The sequence below is a fragment of the Haliotis asinina genome, chromosome 7 (assembly GCF_037392515.1).
Source record: "Haliotis asinina isolate JCU_RB_2024 chromosome 7, JCU_Hal_asi_v2, whole genome shotgun sequence".
In the NCBI taxonomy this organism is placed as follows: Eukaryota; Metazoa; Mollusca; class Gastropoda; order Lepetellida; family Haliotidae; genus Haliotis; species Haliotis asinina.
The window spans coordinates 55224386-55239676 of NC_090286.1; the positions used below are offsets into that span (position 1 = coordinate 55224386).

At 41.2% G+C, this 15291-nt stretch overlaps 1 protein-coding gene across 1 annotated transcript; it reads left to right on the forward strand.

Annotated features, from left to right (window-relative positions):
• Positions 1 to 4062: 4062 nt before the first annotated feature.
• LOC137292084 (uncharacterized) lies at positions 4063 to 10948 on the forward strand. Its single transcript, XM_067823628.1, has 3 exons — positions 4063 to 4399; positions 7486 to 7617; positions 10698 to 10948. Exons 1-3 carry the CDS (start codon positions 4063 to 4065, stop codon positions 10946 to 10948), a joined length of 720 nt encoding a protein of 239 aa, XP_067679729.1.
• Positions 10949 to 15291: the final 4343 nt, after the last annotated feature.

Genomic DNA, 15291 nt, shown 5'->3' on the forward strand with positions numbered 1-15291 from the left:
TTGTTACACTTCCTATCCAAACTGAAAGTTCATTATCCCCTACAATTTTGGAAGAGTATATTTAATTGTGACCACAAAATGCTCTTAGCTTGAATCCCAGCTATCGGGGTATGACATCAAGCTAATTCATTGACTCACTATTTCTGAAACTTCATAAACGCTGATATATGTTTTTCGTATCCATAGTAGAATCTATGATTTCAAACGAGGAGACTATGCCTGCAGTATCGGGGAGTCTATATATTCTCCGGAAGTTCTTGGTGGGTTCGACTAGGCAGCATTTCCTAAGAGAAGTTCCATTCACTGCCTGGGCTGCGTGTAGAGGACAAGGGTCCTGAGTTGATGATGAGCCTTACCACCCTGACTGTGCCAGGATCATCCGAGCCCTCTCTGCTGTATTCTGTCTGTAACCTGTAAAACATAATAATAAAAGTGATTTCTTACCTTCAGACGTTGTTGAATATATGGTTACACATCCTGTATTTGTAGCGCTCATATCGGTATATATTTAGGACTACGTTCTAGTATCTACGACTGCCAGTTGATTCCATCTATGTAAAGTTCATCGTGAGAGTTTCGGCGCTGCTGTATTGCATGGGCCCGCTCCAGTAGCTGATAATTTGTTCATATTTGTTTCCATTGATATTTTAACTGACTTGCCTTCCTTTTCTCTTTTGAATATCTGAACGAATGCCATGCGGAAGTCATGTTGTCATAGTTCGAAATGAGAGATGCTTCTTTCTTTAACGTGATCTCTGAGTGTTTTTCTGTGGGTACACATGACCAGCGCATAGTCACAATTCTATTTTGTAATGTTTCGTTTGGTTTCTCTACATATATACTCCTATTTATGTTCCAACGGTACAAGACAACTATACAATAATCTGTACTGATTCGTCGCTATTACAAATAAAAGAAGTTGTTATCCATATAGTTTGTTCTATACTGTACTTCCCAGCTTCTAAAATGCCACTCAAAGATGCTACACTATTGATCTTAAGTAATACTCGATAAAACGACCATACACCTTAAGTCTTCCTAGCACGGTTTGTCCAGGCCATTCTCTGGGTTTTGTAAATTGATGAATGTTCAATCCTGTGTTCCAGTAATCGACTGGTTTCTACAGTCTGCTTAGGATCCGTGTCTTTTAGAAAGTGCTTCAATTGTTCGTTTTGTGTAAACTTTCGACTTTTGACTTTAGCCATTAGACTTTTGAACATGATTATTTTCCCCTGGTCTCCCACTGGTTGCCATAGAAGATTTTGATTCACCGCCCATATAGTATTTTGGACCTAGGGTCGTTTCTACTCCAGGATGCGATTGGACATATCTTCATCCCCAAAATATACAGCCCTTGAATATGTGTAGAATTGTTACGCAAAATAACCTATGTCCATCTGTATTAAGTCCACAAAAATGAAAATTACTCAACGGAGAGAGATAGCCATCAAATGTAACCATGTCTGATGAGTTACTTTCGTTGGTTGTTGTTGCTTGTTTGTGTTCACTCGCACAGAACATTTGGAGCGTTGACTCGATCTTCTGGATGATATAGTTTGCTGGTCTTCCATATCCGAGACACCTATATCGAGAGAAGATGGACTCTACAATGGCTGATATGAACAGTGTGACCGTAGCAGCATGACATTAGTCAAACAGTGTTGTGTAGCGTTTATGCTACACATCGACACAGAAGTTTCCTGTATTACAGGTAGTCACTGTAGTACATACTTCGAGACTCTGCGCGAACACATGCACACACACACACACACACACACACACACACACACACACACACACACACACACACACACACACACACACACACACACACACACACACACACGGTACTTTTCTCAACTTTGTCAGTGCTTTATGCATGCTTAAATTGAATACATTTAAACACCACCTCTTTAAGATACTATTGATAAACTGTGTCATCAGGACCGTTGGCGGTGGTGTTTCAGGTTCTAGAGTTTGGTTCCTCTGTTCACACCGCGAGACTGCTTCTATACATATACATGTAACAGAAGTTATTCATATTATAACTTTCTATTAATCAATTAATATTGTTAAATATTGTGTCAAGTAAGACTCAAGTTATTAGATATGCCAAGATACCTCAGAAAATATCATCCTTGATGTCTTCCCACAAAAGCTGCGGAAAACAATGGTCAAACCACTTGATGAAACATGTAATACTAATTCGGGGTAACTACAAGATACGGACATGGTGCAGCTCTGTTCAACCAAGAACGATATGCTGTGGTCTCCCGCTCGTGTACAGATGGGACGATCACATCACAATTTTGAAGACAATATCACAGCAATGTCCACTTGCATCAATCGACTGAGCATGGTAATAGCGCCACCAATATTTTTACATAAGCTTACGAGTGTCACAAGATAGCTTTGCACACGTCAGTGTCAGTATCGATTAAGGTAACCACAAATAACTCACTCTCCTGCTCCACCAAGCATGCTAAGTTCCTTGCAAGGCTGAAACATATAGATAGCAATTTCTTTGTTGTAAGTGTGGGCTGCTGGACAACGAAACATCTTTGTTTCTATAATGCCACTGAAAGAAGAAACGTTGAGTGGGTCATCGTGTATCAGGCTTTGATTGAAGATTGTAATCTATACTCGGTGTCACCACAGGGACTTGTATCGCTTAGAAACAGCGCTCGAAAGACATATATGTGTATAGGCCCTACCCGAGTACTATATAAAAGGAAAGGGATGTAACGAAGAAACCACCCCCTGTTCGATCAAAGTTGTCACCGCGTAAAATATTTTAAGGCAACGTCGAGGCCAACGGATCGAACGCCAGATGATTTCCCTACAAAACGAGCCATAAATGGTCACAATAGGATCATTATTTCAAACGTTATACGCCACGAATCATCGAAAGCAGCTACCTACAGCTAACTCCTTTATTAATTCCCGACACGTTGACAGTACCAGCGCTGGGCTGGATTCGATTGGCTGCGGCATTCCGCGGGTCAGAAAACTTATTGCAACATCTACATGTCATTTTCTCGACAGTAAGCAAACATTTTCACCAAAATCGCTGGCAAACCTACTCACTTGTCGGCCATAAGTGACCTTGACATTCAATGAACTGAGCAGATCCGCGCAAACAGACTCGGGCCATGCGATTGGCCACTGCCACTGTATATTTTTTTTATTTTATTTTATAGCCTTCTGATTTGTTAACGATCACATGTGACACATTTAGACGCATCGCGTGCATCAAGAAGTGTCTGCAAAACGTTGCAGCTACCCTTCTTTTTCGGACTAGCATATCACCAAGCTGAAAACGAGTATTCTTATTAGGTGATGCCTTGCCAAATAACCTCATTTTATGGATGTCCTTCACAACAATTACATCATAAGAGAAATATCTTGCTGGTTTTGTTCAGTTGTGTACAGTCAGAGCTGCGAGTATCATTGGTGATTTGAGTGAAAAGCGAATATGGATTTCTTAATGGTTTACGTCCGTTTTTGTGGTACTCATTGTAGATATTTTGACATCATTAATTCATTACACAGTTTAAGAGTATGTGATGTTGTCCCAATATACATTGTGATAGGACTCAACAAAGTCAACGGCATCACATCTGACAGTCGGATCGTACTGTGACACCCAACAAAATGACAGTTTTTGTCTGGGATAAGTTTGTAGCTGTTATGTTTTGTCTGCTACTGCATGGACGTAATATATTTGTTCTTTTAAAATTCGGCTAAACTTTCCTACTATCGCCAGCGGCTAAGGGTTTGGTGTAAATCTAACCAGGGTCCATGCAGGTAGGTACTGCTTCTATTTCCGTGAGTACTTTAATGATTTAAGTGACAAGCGAATATTGATTTCTTATTGGGTTTCGTACGTGCGTGTCATTAATGTAATCTACGCGCTACGATGAAGTAGCATTGTGTATTGTTATTATTTATTTAATATATTCCTCACGTCGCTTATATATCAAGGGTATGTGATAGGACCAGACGAAGTCAACACATCATATCTTACAGTCGAACTGTACTCATATACTTGGCCTCAACAAAATGACATCTGTTTCCTGGGTTAAGTTTATAGCTGTTATATTTCGTCTGCTTCTCCATGGACGTCGAAGCTGCTGCTCTGTGTGTGGAAAAGCTCAACTTGTGCACTTACCTGACTTTGACAATTTATTCGTGAACGAGCACCTGCTGTGGAATGACCAAATGGACAGCGCTGTGGCGTGCGTCAGTCGATGTTTCTTTGATACTCGCTGTCGAAGTGTGCAGGTTGACAGGATCTCCAGCAGATGCTCGGGTCATGCCACAGCCTTTGCCAGTCCTACCAAGATATACCCTCCAGCCAATGTTTCACAACATTCAAGGCTCTACCTACTACCAAGAGGTAATTGTAAATTTCATGCTGGCTCTGCTTTGCCAAACCTTACCCGTATCTGTTCGAATCCCCGATTCCTCCTAATGTTTCTTAGTGTGCCGGCGGTGTATTGGTGGGTTATACGGTAGAAGGTCAATTCTAATAAGTGCATCAACTGTAAGCTGACATGAAGTATAATTACTTAAGTACGGTTGAAAACCTTTGATTAAGTAAATACTTTTCGAAATATACACAGTCGTATTCCCAAATAGTGACTCTTTCTATTTAGAAAGTGTCATGAAGCAAACTACTGGAAGTTGACAGTTGGAAGTAAGTGTTGCTTTTTAATCTGAGTTATAGTTATAGTTAGCTTGTTATATAAGTTATAATAGCTAAATAGGTCTGCATAAGACGCAGACAGTATGAGAGAAAGCCGTAATTGCTGAACATGGCAGATTTTACTTTGTGTTTCGGATCACCGCTGTTCTGACAACTAAACGAACTGGGTAAGTTTAATGATAGAATATTGGACTAATCTTCATCCTACCGATACACCAACATTGTCAATCAAGCGATGTGTCGACTTTTAAGGTGTATTGCTCGTCCATATAGACCTTATTGACAAATCAGTCATGCCAAATTTATCTCGGAGAACCGTTTTTTATATTATATGTAAGTGAATGATTGAGTGTTATAGCTCAACGCCGCTTTTAGCAATATTCCAGAAATATCACGGCTGGAGACACCAAATGGAACTTTCATGTGGGGAATCAAACCCGGGTGTTCGGCGCGACGAGTGGACGCTTTAACCGATAGGCTACCCCATCGCCCCAGATATATGTACGAGGGGATGTCAATAAGTTTTGAGCCTTGAGCATTTTTCATACCCTAGTGTCACAGCCTGTGGTACGACATTGAACCTTGGGGTGTAGCTGATGTGATATATAAGTTTTGGTCAGAAGTTATTGAACAGCTGAAATTGACAGAAAGAGACCCCCCTCACGGCAGTGAAAATGAATAAAATTGAGTATAGGGCAGTAATTAAGTTTTTAGCTCTTGAAGGAAACTCGGCGAAGAACATTGAAGAAAGGCTTTCAACAGTTTATGGGAAGTCTTCCCCTTCATCTGCTACCATCAAACGATGGGTCAATGAATTTAAGCATGGTAGAGTGCATAGACTTGTGCTGGAAAATCGTCGAATCACACTCCACGAGTTAGAGGAGACCACAGGAATTTCACACGGATCCATCGAGACAATTCTTCATGAACATCTCGTCATGTCTACGGTGTGGGTGATGGGTGCCAAGAATGCTTACAGATGATATGAAGCAAACAAGGGTCACCATTAGGAACTCCATGCTAACCAGATACAACAAGAATCCAGAAGATTTTCACTTTAGGATAGTAACCTGTGATGAAACCTGAATCCACCACTATGATCCTGAGAGCAAACAAGAATCCATGGAATGGAAACAAGTCACTTCTCCCAGGACCAAAAAGTTCAAGGCCTCCAGATCAGTGCAGAAGGTAATGGCGACAGTCTTCTGGGATAGCAAAGGCGTCATCCACATAGATTACTTACCAAACGGAAGAACAGTGAATGGGGAATATTACGCTAACTTGTTGAGGCAAGTGCGACAGTCAATCAAGGAGAAGCGCCGGGGCAAGATCAGACGTGGTATTCTTCTACATCAAGACAATGCTCCAGTACATACCTCTGGCGTTGCAGCCGCTGCTATCCAGGAATGAGGGTACAAAATCTTGCCGCATCCCCTCTACTCTCCAGACCTGGCACCAAGTCTTTACCATCTGTTCCCACATCTCAAGATACACTTGCGTGGTTGTCGATTTCAGGATGATAATGAGCTTATTACTGCTACTGAGGCTTGGTTTGAGGACCAAAATGGCGCCTTCTACAGAGATGGCATCAGCGCCTGGCAGAAAAGATGGAACAAGTGTTTTTACTCACAAGGGGACTATGTTGAAAACTAAATGTGGTTCATATCAGTATTTTGTGTTTTCCTATGCAAGGCTCAAACCTTATTGACATCCCCTCGTAACTCAGTATAGGCGTACGATTGACCTGATGTAGGAATCAACGTGGAGACATTTCCCTTGCGGAAGGGGCGGTGGGGTAGCCTAGTGGTTAAAGCGTTCGCTCGTCACGCCGGAGACCCGGGTTCGATTCCCCACATGGGTATTGTGTGAAGCCAATTTTCTGGTGTCCCCCGCCGTGAATATTGCTGGAATATTGCTAAAAGCGGCGTAAAAATAAACTTACTCACTCACTTGCGGCATATTTCAGTGTGACTTTAAACGGATGGCTGATGGCGATCATGATAAACACACATCAATGGATGCGATTGAAAGGTGTTCCTGATGGTGATGGTGACCTTGATAAACGACCTCCCATGTATGGAAGCTTCTGGAGACATTTGTGGAAGTTATTATCATTTGTCACTGAATCTTGTCAGTCATGTTGGTGTCAAAGGTGGTGTCAGGAATTTTACATAAGAAATTAAAAGTTTAATTTTCTATGATGTGGATGTGTTTAGGGGAGTTCTTTGATTGGGACTCGGGGATCAAAGCAACAAGCATTCGGAACACAGGCGTCCACTGCGGGTACGAAAATCGATAAACTAAGTCCCGGTTTATTATCCAACCTCCTTACCATATAACCTGTAAAGGTGCATCACCAAATCACGGCGACGTGATCGAAAACGGGACAATTACGCACTCGTCATTGAATATATCATATTTGAAAAGTCTTCTTATCAAAAGCTTCTGTCCACATTTTCCTATGTGTGTGGGAGGCATTTACTCAGGCCTTTCGAGGAGATGCGCTTGTTTTTTGTTTAATCGCCAAAGACCGAGGTGCTGTGCCGGAAGTATATAAAACTAGATCGTCAGCGACGGGCTTTACGACCTTCGGCAATCTGATTGGTTAACAATGCAAACTATAACTTCACGTGGGTGAAAAGATTGGATTGTATTTTGTACACAAAAGTGTTAGCCAATCAGATTGCATAGCGTTTTGTGATGTAACCGGCTGTATATATTTAAGAAATCGGATCTAGAATTTTACGATACACGTAGTTTTTGATATGTCATTTCAGCCTCCCACTTCATAGGCAGTGCCTGTACCATTGATGGCGACTGTCATGTGGCAACCTCTGTGTGCAATGACGGACTGTGCACCTGTCAGATTGGGTCCTGTTTTTCACCCTCACAACAGGCCTGTGTCACTGGTAAGCTTCCCATTTCACCATGTTGTCACTTATTACACAGGGAGGTAGTTGAGCGAGGAAAGCGTGTCTGTCCCCAACATAACTTGTGTTACGTCATGTCTGCAACATGCGAATTTTGTCGGACCGGGATGATTTACAACACAAACTATGTCCATATGGACCTGCAAACAATAATGGAATGTGCAAATACAAAATAACTTAAATCTATGTTTTGGGTTACTTTGAGGGTATTTCGTGCACAAAAACAAACGTTTAAAACACAAAATCGTGTGTCAATTTATTGGATGAAAGGTGGACATTTAATGCAAATTTCTACAGTGACTTCATTTTAATTATGATAGATTAATGAACAAAATTTGTATTTTTATAATTATGATTCAAATGAAAGGATATACCTAAACTTACTCGCTCATCCATACATAAGTATAGTGTAGTATATGTAAGAATATATGCAGATGCATGAAACATGCCGACATGGGATGATTATGGGGTTACATGACATTATAACGATATTTGATTTTGAGCAAGGGTTTTATGATATATTTGCTTTTGACAAATAAACATTATGCTACAGATGCCTTTGAGTTCTGTTAAACGAAATTTAGGAGTGAGTAAGTAAGTTTAGTTTTCCACCTCACTCGCACTCGCAGTCTGGACCAGGCAATCCAGTGATCAACAGCATGAAAATCGATCTGTGCAATTAGGAACCGATGATATGTGTCAACCAAGTCAGCGAGCTTGATCACCCGATCCCGTTAGTCACCTCTTATGACAAGGATAGTTGCCTTTTATTACAAGCATGGGTTGCTGAAGACCTGTTCTACCCCGGGACATTCATGGGTGTGAAATTTAGGGACATCAGGTCAGCAGAGCTCCAGATAAGCTTTTGGTCATACGAGTATGATACTCATACTACAGAAACTAAGTGGGTACTTCCAGTTTCATGTGGGTATCTATACTTTTATGCCCACCATATTTTCAAAACTCTGGGTATTCATTTCAAATGACACATTTAAGAGGTTCAACATATTTCTATTCAATAATAGAGATGAGCTAAAGATGAAAAATTGGTAATCTAAATACCATGGCTTATACCTTATTCAGCTTTATCCTCTTGCGCTGTAAGAAACAATATGTAAATCGTATCATTGTAAATACGATTACACGGGGCTGTAACTTTCTGTCGTTCATTCTCTGGGTCAGAACCCAACTGCCGAATTTCGTTTGGACTCCCCTGTTGTCATTTGTTTTCCTTTATTAACTATAACTCTAGAACATGAGAAATATTTGAAGATTCATAAACTATCCTATGTTTGTCACAATGACAGTGTTGGCCATAAAGGACGAACTTAGCGAAGCTTAAATAGCTTCGCATGCCCATACTGTTGTCAAGTTGTGTTGTTTCATTTCATTTCATTTAATGTTTTCTGCCTGACACACTACAACAGAACCTCAAAAGAGTCTGTTTGATTTTAAACTAACCATGGCTACTTTCTTTTCTACGTGGCGTTGATCCCATCGTGTTGTTTCATTTCCACGCCAAGAATAGCTAATGTTAAAAAATTATTTAAAATATAACCAAGGGCGTAGCTACCATTATTAAAAAGTTTGGACTTTAAATCGGCCCCTGCCATCAACAGAGAATTCAGCACACTCACTGGAAGACGCATTTCAAAATCAACCGTTAAAAACCGACTCTATCAAGCTCGTCTGAAAGCAAGACGGCCTTTTTAAGGGTGTCACCCTTTCAGCTCACCATAAGCGCCAAAGATTGTCATGGGCTAGGCAGCATCAGGGACGGGCTATGTTCTCTGATGAGTCAAGGTTTTGCCTACGATTCACAGATGGCAGAAAACGTTATTGGCGTCGGAGCGGGGAGCGATATGCCAGAGCAGCAATTCTTGACCATGATCGATCTGGAGGTGGAAGTGTCATGGTGTGGGGTCTGATTACACATGACAGACGATCAGATTTGGTCATCATTAACGGAGCCATGACTGGTCAGCGATACGTTGACCAAATATTGCGTCATGTTGTGGCCTTATTTTTAGAGTTATCGGCCGAAATTTTGTATTCCAAGATGATAATGCCAGACCACGTCGGGCCCGAATTGTCTCCGCTTATCTCCGACAAGAAGGTATCCAGACATTGGACTGGCCCTCTAAGTCCCCAGACCTGTCCCCAATTGAACATCTCTGGGACGTTCTTGGTCGAAGAGTGTACGCCAGGGACCCAGGACCCGCCAGCCTGGCCCAGCTTGGTGCAGCTCTCCAAGAGGAATGGCGGGCAATACCACGGGCAACCATCCGGAAATTGATTAACAGCATGCCATCAAGGTGCCGTGAATGTGTTGCCCAACATGGTGGACACACCAGATATTGAACTTGACGCCTAAAATTGATTTAGTGGATATTTAAAGCAGTTTCAAATTCGCTATTATATCATTAGTTCCCTTATTTCATGTCGATAGTATATAGTAGATGCTTTGTAACAGACAAACATTATCAACATAATGTTTCTTAAACAGGAAAATACATTTGTCATTTGATTCATACATTTCCTCTGGGGCAGTTAGTATGACTTTCTATTTGTTCAGTCACACTCCATGTCAGTGATTGGTTTTAGTTCACTGCCATCATGTAATGAATTACGTTTCAGCCACAGACTAAATTAGAACAGACATGACACGAAGGAACACGAGTGAGTGGGTTAGTTAAGGTTTAAAATGACATATCATGACTAAAATGGATGTGACATACATGACAGAAAAGAACACTAAAAGATCACAGACATGAAGAAAACGCTAGTTTGTAAATCTAAAACTATTAATGCAATAAAAAATAAACAAACTATAGATCGCCAACATCTGAAAGTAGATCACCATACTATGGACCATGGGGACTTTTGCTACCTACATTTACACAATACCTCCTGTCGCTTGCGATTTTAATTCAGTTTTGCCAAATGTAGATACAGCACGAAGTTTTTTCAGCGTGGCGAGATTATATTACATGGCATTCGAATCCTGTTTTGTTAACTGCCCTGTATATAATATGACCTCTCTGTTATTTGTTACACAGAATGTTCTACCCTAGGATCTGGACTTGTTCGTTACCCTGGATACGTCATCTCGTTTCATGATGTCAGTATACACTCATCGCTTGGAGAAACGTCCTGCCCACAACTCTGCACGGGCACCTGCCCAAGTATCGAATTCGACGGAGTCAACAATCTCTGTATCATCAATAACGTCACGTTCCTCTCTGTGGGCGCAGCACATCAGGGACAAAGTAACCTATGGGTGTACTACCAACGTAACTGTGCTACGTAGACACAGAGGACAAAGGGTCAGCAAAAACACCAAACCAGACTTTCGTAACTTGAAAGAAGTCTCTGCATATGGAGATAGACCTTTCAGTACTGGATCCATGGGGCCTTTGTGACTATTTACGATCACCACGGAGGACGTCACATATATTCTATGAAGTTCTGGACAATTTACCAAAATGTAAACCAGTACCTTTTGGAGTTATTGGGAAAGCAGTATGTGTAATGGTAGATTTGCACGTTTATGATACTAGCATAAACTATGAGGAGGTGGGGTGGGGGTGAAGGGTGGTGTGGGGGAGAGGAGGTGAAAAGTGTGAGGTTTTTTGGACACTATTCTATTAATGACACATGATCAGAGGTTCCTGGAAAGTTAAAACAAGGTTATTTGGGCAAGACGTTTCATTTAAAGTTCAGTTTTATGGATGATCTAAGAGTGTTTTTCACCTTGATTAGAAATTTGAGGTTTCCGGGTCGCTCTGCCCCTCATTGACTTTGTCGGTCTGATGGCCATGTTTCGACCTCTCAAATACCTACCTATCGCGCTGCTTCGTCGACACGAAGTGTAGTACAACCATTTTGTGTTCCTCCAGGAGTTTGAGGAGCTCATGCGAGAATAAATTCTCAGTCCACGTTCAGCTTGGAGTTGCATTGTTTCACTGTGGGAGGTTTGGCGTATTTCATGTCGAGTAATCTCAGCAGCTGAGGTTTTCTCAAGAGGGAGTAACCGATCATGCCACGTGTTTTGCAGTCGTTTTCAATTCTCAAACAGTTATCATTGTTGTTACATCAATGTGTGAAAAACATTTTTCTAAATAAAAATAAAGAATTATATTCAGAAGCGACTTCAAATCTCTAACAGGTTGTCACTATATTCAGATGTGAAGTCAAATGTTTTATAGACCTGAATTGCTATAACCACAAGCTAAGTGCATCTATAATTGTTTGGGAAATGTTTCATTGTTCAGGTATGGACAGGGAACCCCGTTATCCTTCTTTGACGAATAGTGAAGCGCATATAAAATCTCTTTGAAATTTTTGTTCGAAGAAGTCAGTTTTGTTCGTTGAGATGACGACTTTTTGCTACGTATTAGAGATGACCTCGTACCACATACGCTTTGCAACGACGATGATAACATTTCACGCCTACACAGCAAACTCTTTTCAAGTTAACTGAAGAAAACCAGATTTTTGTCGAATGGTATAGCTGTTGTGAAAGACGTTCAAAAAGAGATCTGTTTTTACAGGCATCTAACACTCTTTTTAAGCTGTGTGATAGATATGCTAACCAGAAAAGGAAGCAATGAACAAAGTGAGTGAATGAGTGAATGAGGTTAGTTTTACGCTGCACTCAGCAATATTTCAGCTATATATCGGCGGTCACTAAATAACTGAATGTGAAAGGCAATCCAGTAATCGACAGTGTTGGTTTCTAGGTTGCATAAAGTATCACTTCAAAGTCAGAATATTCCTATATTCCAGTTTGATTCTGTCGACAGTCAAGGTATTCGACGTTGTAAGTAGATTCTCTGTGAAGATTGACGTTCATATGCTGGAGTGTCGAAACGAAGGTCCGAAGCATGGCGAATCGAAAAACGTGTGTAAACAAACCCGAATGATCTCCCTTTGAGAGCTACAGGTATGCAGAGTGCACACCGCCAAGGAAACATTTGTTAGAAATAAACAAGAACAAATTCAAAATTCCTACAGACAGCATGCGTATCGATCTATTGAGGACATGTCTAGACTAAATCAGCGAGCCTGGCCACGAAATCCCGTTAGTTAACTGATTAAGAAATCCGTATGAACTATTCAAAGCTCTATCAACGTTGGTTTGACTAACGGATGTCAATTCTTCTTTCATACTGGATTCCAGACCTACGTAAAAATTCGTAAAAGAGATATTCATTGATGGTTACAGCAAATGTATTACCAAATACACGGTACCGCAAGCCGGATTAGAGAACTTCCACTGTACCTGTCTCATAATATTTAATACGATCAAGTAAGAACTTTGTCGACATTCACAAAAAATGTTTGAGACAAGCGGAATTAATACTATGTGGATTCTTACAAACTCATCGGATTTGCTTACATTTTCAGAAACGTCCTGTCCTGTCAACACATTTGATTTTTCAACATTGGATACCGCTATCTCACATGACAAACTTAAGGAATAACTTCATGCTGATCCACTGGGATTAGTAAAGCTTTCTAGAAGTTGTATGGTAGAAATGTGAAGGAAATTTCCAAATCTGATGCATCAGTGACAAAATTGTGTCTAATGTAATTCCTTGCTTTGACTTTTTGTTTGTAGTATAGAACCACAACAGCTGTTTCTTTTATTGAACTTTTCGTTTTCGATATTTGTGTAGAATGGTTTTGAACAACTTTACGTTCAGTGACTATCCTTGATTGATGTAACTGTCATGGTTTGCATGTGTTTATGATACAAAGGATACCAAGAGCAGAATACTATCACCTTTTGCCAATGCCTGGTGTGTTCACTTTTTCATAGTAATGCACAGGCTCTTGTATGCTTTAGATGTGATAGGAATAGTACCGTGGATAGCAAAGATTCCCTAGGAGTATGAAAAAAGGCTGTGTCACATTCATTTTAGGTTTTACCGTGTCGATTGCTTATGTTCTTGAGCAACGCATATATACTACCGACATGAAATAAGGGAACTAATGAAATAATAGCGAATTTGAAACTGCTTTTAATATCCACTAAATCAATTTTAGGCGTCAAGTTCAATATCTGCTGTGTCCACCATCTGGTGTGTCCACACATTCACGGCACCTTGATGGCATGCTGTTAATCAATTTCCGGATGGTTGCCCGTGGTATTGCCCGCCATTCCTCTTGGAGAGCTGCACCAAGCTGGGCCAGGCTGGCGGGTCCTGGGTCCCTGGCGTACACTCTTCGACCAAGAACGTCCCAGAGATGTTCAATTGGGGACAGGTCTGGGGACTTAGAGGACCAGTCCAATGTCTGGATACCTTCTTGTCGGAGATAAGCGGAGACAATTCGGGCCCGATGTGGTCTGGCATTATCATCTTGGAATACAAAATTTCGGCCGATAACTCGAGCCAATGGAGCCACAACATGACGCAATATTTGGTCAACGTATCGCTGACCAGTCATGGCTCCGTTAATGATGACCAAATCTGATCGTCTGTCATGTGTAATCAGACCCCACACCATGACACTTCCACCTCCAGATCGATCATGGTCAAGAATTGCTGCTCTGTCATATCGCTCCCCGCTCCGACGCCAATAACGTTTTCTGCCATCTGTGAATCGTAGGCAAAACCTTGACTCATCAGAGAACATAGCCCGTCCCTGATGCTGCCTAGCCCATGCCAATCTTTGGTGCTTATGGTGAGCTGAAAGGGTGACACCCTTAAAAGGCCGTCTTGCTTTCAGACGAGCTTGATAGAGTCGGTTTTTAACGGTTGATTTTGAAATGCGTCTTCCAGTGAGTGTGCTGAATTCTCTGTTGATGGCAGGGGCCGATTTAAACCTATCGCGTACAGCAATTAACGTAATGAGACGATCCTGTCGTGGTGTCGTTGATTTTGGTCTACCACGCCCAGGTCTCGTTGCAACCCCACCCGTTTGACGGTACTTATCCCACAGGCGTGAAATTACACTTTTTTGATTTACCCATCTGCCGGGCAACTTCACATAATGATTTCCCCCTGTATCATCCCCACAATTCTCCATTCTGTTGCTTCACCGAGATACTGCCTCTCTATTGCATTAGTGATTGAGACTTCTCCAGGACATTTACAGGAGTTAACTTCTGTATGCACGTGTAGCACGTGCTGGGCATGCATTATGCGAAATTCCATTGTCATTGGATGTTGCGTTTTGGAGATACGCCACGATAACGGACCCTGTCACAGTCAAAGTCATCTACATTCAATTTCTTGGTTCCCTTATTTCCTGTCGGTAGTATACGTACATTATTTTCAAAGAAATATAAAGTACTAACATCACAGAATAGGCCGCCGGACAAGGGCAAAATAGCGATGAATATGCCATGCATGATAATGGATCATAAATATTACAGAAAAGTAATAAGGCTCGTTTGAACTGAAGTCTACCCTACCAAGAATTAAAGTGGTAGTTTCCTTGTTTGAGTGATTTCTTGTCTTCAGTTTGGAGAGTATATATTGCTTGATTTTAGGGTAGGCCATCTACGGGTCGTTGATAAGAAAATATTTCATAACATTCTAGTTGAACCCGAAACAAACAAACTACACTGATATATTCTGTGGCCATTATGTAGAGACGAGATCCCGGTGATGATGTTGGAGGAGGGGTGAGTAGAGAGTTCTG

Excerpts from the sequence above, each read along its gene's own strand:
- LOC137292084 (XM_067823628.1), top strand. The coding sequence starts at position 4,063 with ATGACATCTGTTTCCTGGGTTAAGTTTATAGCTGTTATATTTCGTCTG. Across the intron at positions 4,400-7,485 it reads GCTCTACCTACTACCAAGAG|CCTCCCACTTCATAGGCAGT; the intron begins GTAATTGTAAAT and ends ATGTCATTTCAG. Across the intron at positions 7,618-10,697 it reads ACAACAGGCCTGTGTCACTG|AATGTTCTACCCTAGGATCT; the intron begins GTAAGCTTCCCA and ends TTTGTTACACAG.